We start from the raw sequence: 16,485 nt of genomic DNA on the forward strand, positions 1-16,485 counted from the left end.
CTGCCACTCTCGCTGTCGCCCTCACTGCCACTCTCGCTGTCCCCTTCACTGCCACTCTCACTGTCCTCCTTACTACCACTCTCACTGTCCCCCTTACTACCACTCTCACTGTCCCCCTCACTGTCCCCTTCACTGTTCTCCTCATTGCCACTCTCACTGTCTCCCTCACCGTTCTCCACAATGCCACTCTCACTGTCCCCCTCACTGTTCTCCTCACTTCCACTCTCACTGTCCCCCTTACAGTTCTCTTCACTGTCCGCCTCACTGCCACTCTCGCTCTCCCCCTCACTGCCTCTCTCACTGTTCTCCTCAATGCCACTCTCACTGTCCCCCTCACTATTCTCCTCACTGTCCCCCTCACTGACACTTTCACTGTCCCCCTCACTGTTCTCCTCACTTCCACTGTCGCTGTCCCCCTCACTGTCCCCCTGTCCTGAAGCAAATTCGCTCACACATTTCTGATTTAGACATACGGACCTGCACACCAGTTATGTGCACCCAATTTTACGTTTTTGCTGTTGGTCTGTACAATGACATTGGGATATAGAAAAGACTATTTACAATTACAGACTATTTTACAGCACATTTTACAGAAATTAGAAAGGTAAACATAGGAAACACCCCTTAGCCAGAACTGTACGTTTATTGCTGCCTGGAGATTTGTTCTTTCTAAACATCCTGATGTCCCTGTCTGTCGGGACACAAATTCTCAACCACATCACAACAGTTATCTTCCCTTGCAATGCAGCGCGGAAAGAATCTCGTGGAAAGTCTTATCTTATCATGCTGCATTCATAGCAGCCAGCAGGGTCATCTGAGTATGTGGCTGGTGATCGTAGACCTTCCACCTCCATGCTAGTAGAACTCCTCAGCTGGGATGAGGAATGGGGAAAAGGGAGGGAGGAATTCCAACAGCATCCTGTAATGGGTCACAAACCAGTGCCTGATGCTGAAACTCACATGATCCCAAATTACCACATACTTTGGTAAATCATCTCAAAACTGACCCCTCACATCATCAGGGATGAGATCCCTATATATAGGGTGTTGTATATAGGGTGTTGATGTAGTCCTCTCGTTAACACTCTTTTTATTCGCATAGCACATTACATTAGATCCATAAAAAACTATTATGATCGATACCTCATTTCATTGAAAACAGTAGTCTGATTACATCTATTTCAAATGGATTTCTCAATAAAGTATCATGAATGACACAGAAGGGTTTTGTCTATTGTTTTCTTTTGCCATATTCATGGTGTTGTAGTTTCAAAACTCTTGGTACAAAACTCAAGTTTAACAGCTAGTCTTACAGTACACAGTGATATATGTGAACATTACATTTTTTTGTTTTCAGAATTAATGTGTAATTGCAAAGTACAATCAATCTACATACAATAACTGCAAAGCAAAAACATGTTTTTCGAAATTTGTGCCAATTTATTGAAAATAAAGATTCTTCCTTGGAGATCCTCTCAGGTTATGTCAGATTGTATGGGGAATATCAGTAAACTGCAGTCTTCTGGGCTGCCCACAGATTTTCAATAGGGTTCAAGTTTGTGCTTTGGCTAGGCCCTGAGAGTTGGAGCTGTGGGTTTGGCCCATGTGGCTTTCCTTCCCGGGCTGCGGCCTGACCTTGAGCAAAGCTCTGGTGCCGGTTCAACTCCCTGACCCTGGTCAAGGTCAATTTGGACAGGACACCCGGTATTATCCCTCGGACAGGAACATCATTACAACTTGGGTAGCTAGGGCTCCCCAACAAGGGCTCTCTATACATATATGTGGTATGCTTTGGACACTTGGTGCCTGGTCTCCTTAGCCCTGATTGCAGATTGATGATGGGTCAATGCCTGGTGCACACCCTGTGGTCGGTCAGTTCCTTGCCGGGACACGGAGGCTTCGGTCGGCCGTCTGGCCCTCCACTCCCACTTGGGATCTGTCCTTGTGCTCGACACACTGGGTGTGTGGCCCCATTAGAGCCTCTTAAGTCAGTGACTGATTGGACTCTGCATCTGTATGAGAGGTTCTCCCTTTACGTCCAATCTATATATCTATACATATATATACGTTCTTCTATCTTCATCTTTGAACTATATAAGTTAATATAGTTAACAATCTTGTCTGTACATTTTATATTTAATGTCCGTTCCAATATTATTCTTGTCTGTTATTTATTACAGTCGAGATTGTGAACTATATTGCCTTATACATTTCAATGATGGCTTTTATTGTGATAAAGAAAATCTGTGTGCTGCCAGCATAATATCCTGCTGCTAAAATAAAGCAAATGAAGCATCGAATGGCAATCACTAGTTATTGTCACCTATATTGATAGATACTGTATCCTAGACCCCGGGGAAGACCTAGGACACGCTGGAGGGACTATGTCTCCCGGCTGGCCTGGGAACGCCTCGGTGTCCCCCCAGAAGAGCTGGAGGAAGTGTCTGGGGAGAGGGAAGTCTGGGCATCCCTGCTTAGACTGCTGCCCCCGCGACCCGGCCCCGGATAAGCGGAAGATGGATGGATGGACTGTATCTATGTAATTCACAAATGGCTTATTAGCAGTTAAAACGGCCAGTGGCAAAATAGGATTTATTCAGGATAGACAAAAACCTGGCTGGCTACATGAAAAAGTCAGTTATTGGTAGGTTTCTTGTTTGGAAAGGAAAGAAAAAGGTGCAGTGGTCTCTTAATTTTCTCTGGATGTGTATTTACACCTATCAGCCACAACATTATTACATTATCAGTGACAGGTGAAGTGAATAACATTGATAATCAAGTTATCATGGCACCTGTAAGTGGGTGGGATATATTAGGTAGCAGGTGAACATTCTGTCCTCAAAGTTGATGTGTTAGAAGCAGGAAAAATGGGCAAATGTAAGGATCTGAGCGACTTTGACAAGGGCCAAATTGTGATGGCTAGACGACTGGGCCAGCGCATTTCCAAAACTGCAGCCCTTGTGGGGTGTTCCCAGTCTGCAGTGGTCGGTACCTATCAAAAGGTACCGACCACATCACGTGGATGGTTGGGTGCGTGTGCATCGCTTACCTGAAGAACACATGGCACCAGGATGCACTATGGGAAGGAGGCAAGCCGGCAGGGTCAGTGTGATGCTTTGGGTAATGTTCTGCTGAGAAACCTTGGGTCCTGCCATTCATGTGGATGTTACTTTGACACGTACCACCTACCTAAGAATTGTTGCATACTATGTGCACCCCTTTCATGGCAACGATATTCCCTGATGGCATTGGCCTCTTTCAGCTGGATAATGCGCCCTCCCACAACGCAAAAATGATTCAGGAATGGTTTGAGGAACAAAACAACAATTTCAAGGTGTGGACTTGGCCTCCAAATTCCCCAGATCTCAAGCCAATTGAGCATATGTGGGATGTCCTGGACAAACAAGTACAATCCATGGAGGACCCACCTTGCAACTTACAGGACTTAAAGGATCTGCTGCTAACATCTTGGTGCCAGATACCACAGCACACAAAGGGGGACCTATACAATATTAGGCAGGTGGTCATAATGTTATGGCTGATCGGTGTATAATGCCTGAGCTGGCTCTGACCTTTGACCATTGAATGTGTGCTGAGGCCATTTTCCTTTCACCTCAAAGTACCCTCTGTTCTACTTCCCTCCTGTTTATATACACTGTTAAAGAAATCATAATCTAATACAAATATTTTTATTCAATTAAAAAGTATAAGACAACCTACTGCAGTCTGTAAGCTCTGTGTTTTTATAGCTGCATGTGTTGATTGAAGATGTATTTATTTTACAAAAAGAGATGAATTGCTCATTCTTACAAAAATAAAAAACATGAATTTCTCATTCTTACAAGTTGAATTCCCAGAATAACACACACCACTAAGTATATAATTTTTTTTAAACCCGAGACCACTGAAAGTGTACTAACTATTCAAATAATAAAATATTAAAAAAATAGCAATAACACAATACTACACACCAAAATGTCCAAATGAGGAACTGAGCTGCAAAAGTGTGGAGGGGGTATGGAGTCATCTTATTTCACTTTCATCGTGTTCGTGACTTGCAAACAGAACGCCGTGTTGCCATTGCTGTAAAATAATCAGCAAAAATTGTCAACCACTATAACTCATTTAAGAAGTGAGTAAATTACAGTTACAGCTCATAAGTTTGCATACCCTGGCAGAAATGGTAAAATTTTGGCACTGATTTTGAAAATATGACTGATCATGCAAAAAAGCTGTATTTTATTTAAGGATAGTGACTATATGAAGCCAATTGTTATCACATAGTTGTTTGGCTCCTTTTTAAATCAGGATAATAACATAAATCACCCAAATGGCCCTGATCAAAAGTTTACATACCCTCCAATGTTTGGCCTTGTTACAGATACACAAGATGACACACACAGGTGAAAATGCCAATTAAAGATGAATTTCCCACACCTGTGGCTTTTAAAATTGCAATTAGTGTCTGTGTACAAATAGTCAATGAGTTTGTTAACTCTCACATTGATGCACTGAGCAGGCTGAGCCATGGGGAGCAGAAAACAAATGTCAAAAGACCTGCATAACAAGGTAATGGAACTTTATAAAGATGGAAAAGGATATAAAAAGATATCCAAAGCTTTGCAAATGCCGGTCAGTGCTGTTCAATCAATTATTAAGAAGCAGAATCGCTTGATACCAAGCCAAGGTTGACCAAGAAAGATTTCAGCCAAAACTGCCAGAAGAATTGTTCGGGATACAAAGAAAAACCCACAGTTACCCTCAGGAGACATACAGGCTGCTCTGGGAAAAGACGGTGTGGTTGTTTCAGTAATTCAGCAGAAAAAGGTGAAGATTCTGTCTCCTGACCTTAATATCATAGAGCCACTCTGGGCAGATCTCAAACGTGCGGTTCATGAAAGACGACCAAAGACTTTGGATGACCTGGAGGCATTTTGCAAAGACGAATAGGCAGCTATACCACCTGCAAGAATTTGGGGCCTCATGCATAACTATTACAAAAGACTGCACGCTTTCATTGATGCTAAAGGGGGCATTACACAGTATTAAGAACTAAGGGTATGCAGACTTTTGGACAGAGTCAGTTAATTATGATTGTGCCATTCTGTTATGACCTACAGTTGAATGTGAATCCCATAAGAAATAAAAGACGTGTTTTTCCTGCTCACTCATGTTTTCTTTCCAAATGGTACATACATTACCAATTCCCCAAGGGTACGCAAACCTTTGAGCACAACTGTATTTGTCCAGAGTGGGACAGGCTTACCTATGAACATTATTATCACAGCAAAAAGGCACATCAATCCAGGTGAAGTCAGGTGAATCCAAGTAAAGCAACCTGACAGGATTAAACACAATATGTTTTTTCAGAGCCAATTTAAAATACCTGTTTTGCTTTTACTTCTTTTGCACAACTTTGTGTTAAGTGCTGATATACTGTATAATACAGAAATTGTTTGATAAATCTCACCTGTCTCAGTAATTGTCTTGTGGATGTACAGGCCTTGCAGGGAGACGTGTTTCACTCTACAGGAATATATTCCACACCCCGACTCAAGAGGGGAGGGCCGCAGCAAGACATAAGCTGACAGAGTGATGGTACCGTCGTCAGGGTGAGTGATGTGACTCAAGTGAGTGACGTTCTCCAGTTTCTTAGGACGTTCACCATTACCGGTCTCCTTGAAAAGTTCAATATCCACATCCTGGGGTTCCATGGGATAATAGCGGTCGGCCTTACACACCACCCTGGGGATCAGGCTCTGCTCTATGGTCATGGAAACACTGGGAGGCACTGATGGAGGGGGGCAGAGAAACACGGTAGATGAGTGAAGTATAAACTAACAGTAGGGTATCATCTTACAGTAAAGTATAATCTAATACTGAGGTATTCACTAATAGTGAGGTACTGTATCATCTAACAGTGAAGTATCATCTAATAGTGAGGTATGATCTAGAGCATTATCTGCACACTTCATATTGGACACCTTACATTAAGTAAAGTTGGGAACCTTTAAGTAAACCTCTTTTGTTCAAGAGATGTGTTTTTTAGGTGATATCTGAGTTCCAAACCATGAAATTACAAAAAACATGTTTCAATTAACTTCCTGATTTCACTGACTTGACCCCAACACAGTGAGCTACCTCCCCATAAACCCAGAGGACTTACCCATGATGTGCAAACCAATGGCCAAACTCCCAATGAGTGGGGGTACTTGGACCGAACACCAGTACGTCCCTTCACTGCTCCTCCCAGTGAGGGGCACAGTCAGCGAGGCGGTCCCCCTGGCAATGCCATTCACTGCCACCCCACTGCCCTCAGTCTGGCCAGAGCGTCTGGAGTAGCGGAATAGCCTGGTCCGGCGCCCGCGGAATGGGTCTAGATGCCACTCCACTGTAAGGTCAGATACCTCGTGGTCCACGGCAAACTTACAGTGCAGGGTCTGCTTCTCCTGCAGGCCCACCCACACGGATGGAGAGCGGGTCATGAGCACCATCACAGCTACACCCAGATGGAGGTCACAGTGAGAGTGTGGGGAGGAAAAGGGCAGAAGAGTAGAAGGAAACCAAATGGGAGCTGGGAGATTACCATTTTGTAAAAAGTAATTGGATGCACTAGGTGATTTCAGCTAGTTGAGAAATGCCGACGGGCTATAATGGGCAACAAGCTATGTCCTCAATAAATGAAAAGGATACAGCTATCGAGTGGTCCTGTGTGGCTCAACTGGTAAAATATGGTGTTTGGTGACTAATTGCAAAATATGACACAAAACAAACAGCTCACATGCTTGTAAAGAAATGTTAGTAGCCCATGTGTGTATAATAGACAGAACAAGAAGAGCATACGTCTTTGTCACAGTAAGTGCTTTGTTTTTGTCTGTCCACACCTGAGGCTCTTAGCTTGTCTTTGCCCGCCAGTGTGACCCAGCTGTGGAAGTCTGGCTGGTGGGGAGACATGGTGGTGGCTGGAGTGACTCTGAGGTAGGAGGTGATGTTAAAGAGGCCCGCGATGTGACGCAGTGTACAGGTGAACCAGATGTCATGCTCCGTCCCTCCCAGGCTGGGCCAGCGAACACGACTCATCCCTTTGCTGTATCTGTGGATTTCACACCTCAGCTGATCCACCGGACCTTCCACATACTTCCTCATGTCGACCTTAGATGCTGAGGGAGACATGCGTGGATTGACGTTTTTCTCACAGAAGTATGGAAAAATCTCTTCATCTGAATTAAGATTACAAGGTGAATGATAAGACGTTTGGGAGGTTCATTATGATTACACAGTCCTTGGACAACATTAAGTAAAGTTGATGATCACCCAGTAACAAAATAACATCATGGGTCCCTGATCTGTGGCCTCCCTAAATGTATATATTCTTATACAAAAGTCCTTTTTATTTGACAGAAATTATTTAAGTAGATTAACCCAGAGCTGTGTTACCATATATTAATGGCTGGGTGAACTCTAATGCGAAGAGTGCATTTAAGTAAAACCAATTCACGTGGAGCTAAGTGAGCCGAGTTTACATTCCCCTACCTACACCAGTCTGAGACTTACCTCCAACAAGGAAAGTGATTGAGTCAGGGTAGAGGGCGCTGTCCCCAGAGCTGGCAAACTGCAACACAACGTCTTTTTGAACGTATTTACTTTCTGTTTGTCCATCGTTTTTTTTCCATACATGCACATCCCACAGTCGACAGGGCAACCATTGCTCCTGTAGGAATCCCTGCACACCTGGGCAGAATTGTGAATAAAAAGGGTCAAAGCTAGCTTCGACCGAAAATATAGCTATGTCAAAGATAGCCAGCTGGTGAAATTCACCTCTAAGTGTAAATCAGTATATATTTTTTAGATGCACTCAGACAGAAATGTATGTAGTATAACGAGGATGATAAAGATATGTATCTCGGTGCACACTTTGTATTCTCCGTTCTGTTCATAAAAATCGACTAATTTAATATTATGTACTGTAGGATGAAGAAAACGTGAAAGAAGTAGGCTGCGTCGTTTCGGGCTTACACATTATAATTTCACAAATGTTTTGATAAGCGACATCAACTGTATTCAACTTTTATGGCGGTGCCTATACCACCCATATCCAGCAGAAATATAATACCTCCTTTCTAACGTTTATGGGAAAGTTGAACTATTGATGAAACAAGAGTTTATATTTTCTCCACCATAATCGTAATCTATATTTATCAGCGCATTCTGAGAACATCGCAATACTGCACCTGTCACGTTAGTTTGCGAGGTTTCGTTGGCTGGGCGAATAAACATTGTAATTTACCTGTATGTAAAATAAAACAGAGGATGGCGAAAATGTTCATGTTTCATATTTTCCGAATATTCCGAAAGATTTGCTTCAGCTGAATCATGTTGTAATTTTCAAGTCAAAGAAAAGTTTTCACTTTCATTTCGGCAATCACTATATGATCAGCGTCTTGTGAGCAACATTAAAGAAACACTTCTGGGTCACGAACATGAGAACATTTTCAAAATAAAAGAGACCAACGTATTACTTGTCCCAAAGTAACTCAATGGATATGAAAAACATATTGCCTTATACAGAAAACTGTTCTATACGCCTCAACAATTGCAAAATACACAGTGCCCCTTGATTTATTTTTTTACATACAATCACTCTATAGACTCTCCTGAACATTTCCTACAATCCATTCACTGCGGCGTATAGAATAGTTTTCTCTGTATGAGTCAAAATGTATTTCATATCCATTGAGATACATTGTGGCCAATGCTATGGGTGGTGAAAAATGCCAGCCACAATTGCAAATACACAGTACCCCTTGATTTTTTTTTCATATAGTCACTCTGAAGCTCCTGAACATTTTCAATATACAGGTGCTGGTCATAAAATTAGAATATCATCAAAAAGTTGATTTATTTCAGTAATTCCATTTGAAAAGTGAAACTTGTATAATGTATACATTCATTCCACACAGACTGATATATTTCAAGTGTTTATTCCTTTTAATTGTGATGATTATAACTGACAACTAATGAAAACCCCAAATTCAGTATCTCAGAAAATTTGAATATTGTGAAAAGGTTCAATATTGAAGACACCTGGTGCCGCACTTTAATCAGCTAATTAACCCAAAACATCTGCAAAGGCCTTTAAATGGTATCAGTCTAGTTCTGTAGGCAACACAATCATGGCGAAGACTGCTGACTTGACAGCTGTCCAAAAGACGACCATTAACACCTTGCACAAGGATGGCAAGACACAAAAGGTCATTGCTAAAGAGGCTGGCTGTTCACAGAGCTCTGTGTCCAAGCACATTAATAGAGAGGCGAAGGGAAGGAAAAGATGTGGTAGAAAAAATTGTACAATTGTGCAATAGGGATAACCGCACCCTGGAGAGGATTGTGAAGAAAAAAACCATTCAAAAATGTGGGGGAGGTTCACAAAGAGTGGAGTCAGTGCTTCAAGAACCACCACTCACAGACGTATGCAAGACATGGGTTTCAGCTGTCACATTCCTTGTGTCAAGCCACTCTTGAACAAAACACAGCGTCAGAAGCGTCTCGCCTGGGCTAAAGACAAAAAGGACTGGACTGCTGTTGAGTTATGTTCTCAGATTAAAGTAAATTTTGCATTTCCTTTGGAAATCAAGGTCCCATAGTCTGGAGGAAGAGAGGAGAGGCACAGAATCCATGTTGCTTGAAGTCCAGTGTAAAGTTTCCACAGTCAGTGATGGTTTGGGGTGCCATGTCATCTGCTGGTGTTGGTCCAGTGTGTTTTCGGAGGTCCAAGGTCAACGCAGCCGTCTACCAGGAAGTTTTAGAGCACTTCATGATTCCTGCTGCTGACCAACTTTATGGAGATGTTGATTTCCTTTTCCAACAGGACTTGGCACCTGCACACAGTGCCAAAGCTTCCAGTACCTGGTTTAAGGACCATGGTATCCCTGTTCTTAATTGGCCAGCAAACTCGCCTGACCTTAACCCTATAGAGAATCTATGGGGTGTTGTGAAGAGGAAGATGCGATACGGCAGACCCAACAATGCAGAAGAGCTGAAGGCCACTCTCAGAGCAACCAGGGCTCTCATAACACCTGGACAGTGCCACAGACTGATCGACTCCATGCCACGCCGCATTGCTGCAGTAATTCAGGCAAAAGGAGCCCCAACTAAGTATTGAGTGCTGTAAATGCTCATACTTTTCATGTTCATACTTTTCAGTTGGCCAACATTTCAAAAAATACTTTTGTATTGGTCTTAAGTAATATTCAAATTTTCTGAGATACTGAATTTGGGATTTTCATTAGTTGTCAGTTATAATCATCACAATTAAAATAAATAAACATTTGAAATATATCAGTCTGTGTGGAATGAATTATACATTATACAAATTTCACTTTTTGAATGGAATAACTGAAATAAATCAACTTTTTGATGATATTCTAATTTTATGACCAGCACCTGTGCACTAAGCAGTGACAGAATTGATTCATTTATTATTATTAATATCGCGTTTTACCGCGGACCTTTATTTTGAAGGCAAAATACGAAAACCGGAAGTCTTATTGTTGCTATGGAATCTCTAATGTTGCCAGCTTGAAGTTACTCCAAATAACTATATGTTAAGAGGTTACTGTCAATTTCTGATACCAGTTCGGCTCCGCCCACAAAATACGTAATCACTGTTTACTAACACAACAAGGGTCTTTTGATAAAACATTAGCTATAATTCTTTATAGTCTTTATGATTTAAATGTTAAGTTTAAACCAAAAAAAAGGTTACTGCATTTTGCCCACTAAATAAAAACTGGAGATATATTATGCGAGAATTGGGGATTTATCTAAAAGACAGTCAAAATGGTAGGCTATACCCTCTGTGCCTTAATTTCCCTTCCTGTCTCCTCTGTGGACTCCCATGCGTAATAAAATAAAAAATTATAAACACGTTTTATTAAATGTGAGACTGTATTAATTATTACATTTAAATGTGTCAGGAAAAGCATGTATACTGTAGTTACGTAATTAATTTCTGTCCTGTAAAAATACCACCACCTGCAAAGTTGCTTAAATACTGTGAACAAGTATACTGATATTTCACACTTATGGCTATGGCACACTTAAGAAACACACAGTAAATTTCCGCAAATTCCCACACCTGCCTACCTTTTTAATAACATATAAAAACAGTTCCTACCAAACATTGACTAAACATAGTGGTGCCTTCAGTTTCCACTGATCATCCTTGACAATTTCTGCCATTTCTCTCTCCTCCATCAACTCACATTCCCTTTTTTTATATCTTTCCTGTCTCTTGCTTTCCCAAAGTTTGGGTGTACCTTTCCATTTTCTTCTGTGCAAGTCAAAGTAAGGAAGTCATGGTCAACCACTGCATTGATGGAAAGTATTTCACAAAATATCATTCTACCATGGTATTTTACTTGCATACAGTCAAGAGTATAGAAATGGGAGGGACATGTCCCCCCAACATTACAAGCAGGTAAATCGATCCCCCCAAAATAAAAACTACAATTCACTATGTGTTGAGATGAATTGCTAATTCTTCCAAGTCAACTTCTCTGTATAATAAATACCAAAAAGTATAGAACAAATGTTAAACCCCACCCCATTGAAACAGCATAGTAACAGTTCAATAAATAATTACATGCAATATTTAAATAAATTAAAAAAAGAACAACATCATACTACACACACCCAACTGTTCAAATGCAGAACTGAACTACAAATGTATTTTCAGGTGCAGGGAAGGAGGAGACTTTTTATCTTCCTGCGTTTGTCTTTCATTGTCATGTTACTGACTTGCAGACAGATCAATAACAGCGTCTTGCTACAGCTGGAAAAGAAACAGTCAATAATTATTCCAGTCTATCAATTGAACACGTTGGTGAGTAAACAATAATCCATTCTAGGAGTGAGTAATGTATTCTTCCAGAGAACGTGAGTCTCACCTGTGAAAATGATGATCACAGCAAAAAGACATATCAATCCAGGTGAAGTCAGGTGAATCCAAGTCCAACACCCTGTTAGGATAAAACACAAAGTAGGTTTCTTCCTACGAGTCAATGCATATAACCTATTACGTTTGTACGTCTTTTGCTCAACCTGGTCACAAGCTCTGATATACTGTATAGGGCTTTAGAAATGGATTTATCTCACCTGGGTCCGTTTTGCTCTTGTGGATGTACAGGCCTGGCAGGGAGACATGTTTGACTCTACAGGAATATATTCCACACTCCGACTCAAGAGGGGAGGGCCGCAGCCGGACAAAGGCTGACAGAGAAAAGGTGCCTTCGCTGTGCTCAGTGTGTTTGTAGTGACTGACGTTCCCCAGTTTCTTAGGGAGTTCACCACTACCGGTCTCCTTGAAAAGTTCAATATCCACGTCCAGGGGATAATAGCGGTCGGCCTTACACACCACCCTGGGGATCAGGCTCTGCTCTATGGTCATGGAAACACTGGGAGGCACTGATGGAGGGGGGCAGAGAAACACGGTAGATGAGTGAAGTATAAACTAACAGTAGGGTATCATTTAACAGTGAGGTATCATCTTACAGTAAAGTATAATCTAATACTGAGGTATTGACTAATGGTGAGGTACAGTATCATCTAACAGTGAGGTATCATAATATAGTGAGGTGTCTTCTAATACTGAGGTATAAACTAAACTCATGCTGCATCTGCATGGAGGGTGCCCTCCACTAATATTGACATCCTTGGTGAATCTGAGCAATATGGACTGCGAAAACAAATGCTTGTTTTCTCTCAATTCAAAATAATCCGAAAAATCTAACCTTTGAATTAAGTAAAATGATTGGAAACAAAATAACGATTATTGGCACCCCTAGAAATGCTTATGAGTATAATCCAACTAAAGTATATTTCCATTCAAATATATATTTTCTAAATCACCTGAGTGATTAGGAAGAGTGAAGTGGTAAGCCTTGAATACCTCACCATTTCCACTATCAGGACAATAATTAAAAAGTTTAAAGCTTGTTTCAACTCTTAAAATAACCAAAAAACATGTTTCAATTCACTTCCTGATTTCACTGATTTGACCAGAAAACTGTAAGCTACCTACAGTACCCATAATCCCAGAGCTCTTACCCATGATGTGCAAACCAATGGCCAAACTCCCATTGAGTGGGGGTACTTGGACCGAACACCAGTACGTCCCTTCACTGCTCCTCCCAGTGAGGGGCACAGTCAGCGAGGCGGTCCCCCTGGCAATGCCATTCACTGCCACCCCACTGCCCTCAGTCTGGCCAGAGCGTCTGGAGTAGCGGAATAGCCTGGTCCGGCGCCCGCGGAATGGGTCTAGATGCCACTCCACTGTAAGGTCAGGCACCTTGTGGTCCACGGCAAACTCACAGTGCAGGGTCTCCTTCTCCTGCAGGCCCACCCACACGGATGGAGAGCGGGTCATGAGCACCATCACAGCTACACCCAGATGGAGGTCACAGTGAGAGTGTGGTGAGGAAAAGGGCAGAAGAGTAGAAGGAAGCCAAATGGGAGCTGGGAGATTACCATTTTGTAAAAAGCAATTGGATGCACTAGGTGATTTCAGCTAGTTGAGAAATGCCGACGGGCTATAATGGGCAACAAGCTATGTCCTCAATAAATGAAAAGGATACAGCTATCGAGTGGTCCTGTGTGGCTCAACTGGTAAAATATGGTGTTTGGTGACTAATTGCCTTTCAAGTAACAAATATGACACAAAACAAACAGCTCACATGCTTGTAAAGAAATGTTAGTAGCCCATGTGTGTATAATAGACAGAACAAGAAGAGCATAAGTCTTTGTCACAGTAAGTGCTTTGTTTTTGTCTGTCCACACCTGAGGCTCTTAGCTTGTCTTTGCCCGCCAGTGTGACCCAGCTGTGGAAGTCTGGCTGGTGGGGAGACATGGTGGTGGCTGGAGTGACTCTGAGGTAGGAGGTGATGTTAAAGAGGCCCGCGATGTGACGCAGTGTACAGGTGAACCAGATGTCATGCTCCGTCCCTCCCAGGCTGGGCCAGCGAACACGGCTCATCCCTTTGCTGTATCTGTGGATTTCACACCTCAGCTGATCCACCGGACCTTCCACATACTTCCTCATGTCGACCTTAGACGCTGAGGAAGACATGCGTGGATTGACGTTTTTCTCACAGAAGTATGGAAAAATCTCTTCATCTGAATTAAGATTACAAGGTGAATGATAAGACGTTTGGGAGGTTCATTATGATTACACAGTCCTTGGACAACATTAAGTAAAGTTGATGATCACCCAGTAACAAAATAACATCATGGGTCCCTGATCTGTGGCCTCCCTAAATGTATATATTCTTATACAAAAGTCCTTTTTATTTGACAGAAATTATTTAAGTAGATTAACCCAGAGCTGTGTTACCATATATTAATGGCTGGGTGAACTCTAATGCGAAGAGTGCATTTAAGTAAAACCAATTCACGTGGAGCTAAGTGAGCCGAGTTTACATTCCCCTACCTACACCAGTCTGAGACTTACCTCCAACAAGGAAAGTGATTGAGTCAGGGTAGAGGGCGCTGTCCCCAGAGCTGGCAAACTGCAACACAACGTCTTTTTGAACGTATTTACTTTCTGTTTGTCCATCGTTTTTTTTCCATACATGCACATCCCACAATCGACAGGGCAACCATTGCTCCTGTAGGAATCCCTGCACACCTGGGCAGAATTGTGAATAAAAAGGGTCAAAGCTAGCTTCGACCGAAAATATAGCTAAGTCAAAGATAGCCAGCTGGTGAAATTCACCTCTAAGTGTAAATCAGTATATATTTTTTAGATGCACTCAGACAGAAGGTTATGTAGTATAACGAGGATGATAAAGATATGTATCTCGGTGCACACTTTGTATTCTCCGTTCTGTTCATAAAAATCGACTAATTTAATATTATGTACTGTAGGATGAAGAAAACGTGAAAGAAGTAGGCTGCGTCGTTTCGGGCTTACACATTATAATTTCACAAATGTTTTGATAAGCGACATCAACTGTATTCAACTTTTATGGTGGTGCCTATACCACCCATATCCAGCAGAAATATAATACCTCCTTTCTAACGTTTATGGGAAAGTTGAACTATTGATGAAACAAGAGTTTATTTTCTCCACCATAATCGTAATCTATATTTATCATCGCATTCTGAGAACATCGCAATATTGCACCTGTCACGTTAGTTTGCTTGGTTTCTTTGGCTGGGCGAATAAACATTGTAATAACATACAATTTGTTCTAATTTACCTGTATGTAAAATAAAACAGAGGATGGCGAAAATGTTCATGTTTCATATTTTCCGAATATTCCGAAAGATTTGCTTCAGCTGAATCATGTTGTAATTTTCAAGTCAAAGAAAAGTTTTCACTTTCATTTCGGCAATCACTATATGATCAGCGTCTTGTGAGCAACATTAAAGAAACACTTCTGGGTCACGAACATGAGAGCATTTTCAAAATAAAAGAGACCAACGTATTACGTGCCCCAAAGTAACTCAATGGATATGAAAAACATTTTGCCTTATACAGAAAACTATTCTATACGCATCAACAATTGCAAAATACACAGTGCCCCTTGATTTTTTTTACATACAATCACTCTATAGACTCTCCTGAACATTTCCTACAATCCATTCACTGCGGCGTATAGAATAGTTTTCTCTGTATGAGTCAAAATGTATTTCATATCCATTGAGATGCATTGTGGCCAATGCTATGGGCGGTGAAAAATGCCAGCCACAATTGCAAATACACAGTAACCCTTGATTTTTTTTTCATATAATCACTCTGAAGCTCCTGAACATTTTCAATATACAGGTGCTGGTCATATACAGGTGCTGGTTAGAATATCATCAAAAAGTTGATTTATTTCAGTAATTCCATTCGAAAAGTGAAACTTGTATAATGTATACATTCATTCCACACAGACTGATATATTTCAAGTGTTTATTCCTTTTAATTGTGATGATTATAACTGACAACTAATGAAAACCCCAAATTCAGTATCTCAGAAAATTTGAATATTGTGAAAAGGTTCAATATTGAAGACACCTGGTGCCGCACTTTAATCAGCTAATTAACCCAAAACATCTGCAAAGGCCTTTAAATGGTATCAGTCTAGTTCTGTAGGCAACACAATCATGGGGAAGACTGCTGACTTGACAGCTGTAAAAGACGACCATTAACACCTTGCACAAGGAGGGCAAGACACAAAAGGTCATTGCTAAAGAGGCTGGCTGTTCACAGAGCTCTGTGTCCAAGCACATTAATAGAGAGGCAAAGGGAAGGAAAAGATGTGGTAGAAAAAATTGTACAATTGTGCAATAGGGATAACCGCACCCTGGAGAGGATTGTGATGAAAAAAAAAATTCAAAAATGTGGGGGAGATTCACAAAGAGTGGACTGCAGCTGGAGTCAGTGCTTCAAGAACCATCATGCACAGACGTATGCAAGACATGGGTTTCAGCTGTCACATT

The 16,485-nt window shown here is 41.5% G+C and overlaps 2 protein-coding genes across 2 annotated transcripts; both read right to left on the reverse strand.

Annotated features, from left to right (window-relative positions):
* Positions 1-3,675: 3,675 nt before the first annotated feature.
* On the reverse strand, positions 3,676-8,439 carry LOC105022121 (tapasin-related protein-like). Its single transcript, XM_013140366.4, has 7 exons — positions 8,288-8,439; positions 7,555-7,731; positions 6,885-7,160; positions 6,167-6,499; positions 5,471-5,791; positions 5,267-5,338; positions 3,676-4,083 (listed from the first exon to the last, which is right to left on the reverse strand). Exons 1-7 carry the CDS (start codon positions 8,325-8,327, stop codon positions 4,040-4,042), a joined length of 1,263 nt encoding a protein of 420 aa, XP_012995820.3. The 5' UTR covers positions 8,328-8,439; the 3' UTR covers positions 3,676-4,039.
* A 2,679-nt stretch (positions 8,440-11,118) lies between these two features.
* LOC114830307 (tapasin-related protein-like) lies at positions 11,119-15,409 on the reverse strand. The gene is made up of 7 exons (XM_029117662.2): positions 15,258-15,409; positions 14,507-14,683; positions 13,837-14,112; positions 13,108-13,440; positions 12,157-12,465; positions 11,949-12,020; positions 11,119-11,833 (listed from the first exon to the last, which is right to left on the reverse strand). Exons 1-7 carry the CDS (start codon positions 15,295-15,297, stop codon positions 11,811-11,813), a joined length of 1,230 nt encoding a protein of 409 aa, XP_028973495.2. The 5' UTR covers positions 15,298-15,409; the 3' UTR covers positions 11,119-11,810.
* Positions 15,410-16,485: the final 1,076 nt, after the last annotated feature.

This window comes from Esox lucius, chromosome 24, assembly GCF_011004845.1.
Source record: "Esox lucius isolate fEsoLuc1 chromosome 24, fEsoLuc1.pri, whole genome shotgun sequence".
Taxonomy (NCBI): domain Eukaryota; kingdom Metazoa; phylum Chordata; class Actinopteri; order Esociformes; family Esocidae; genus Esox; species Esox lucius.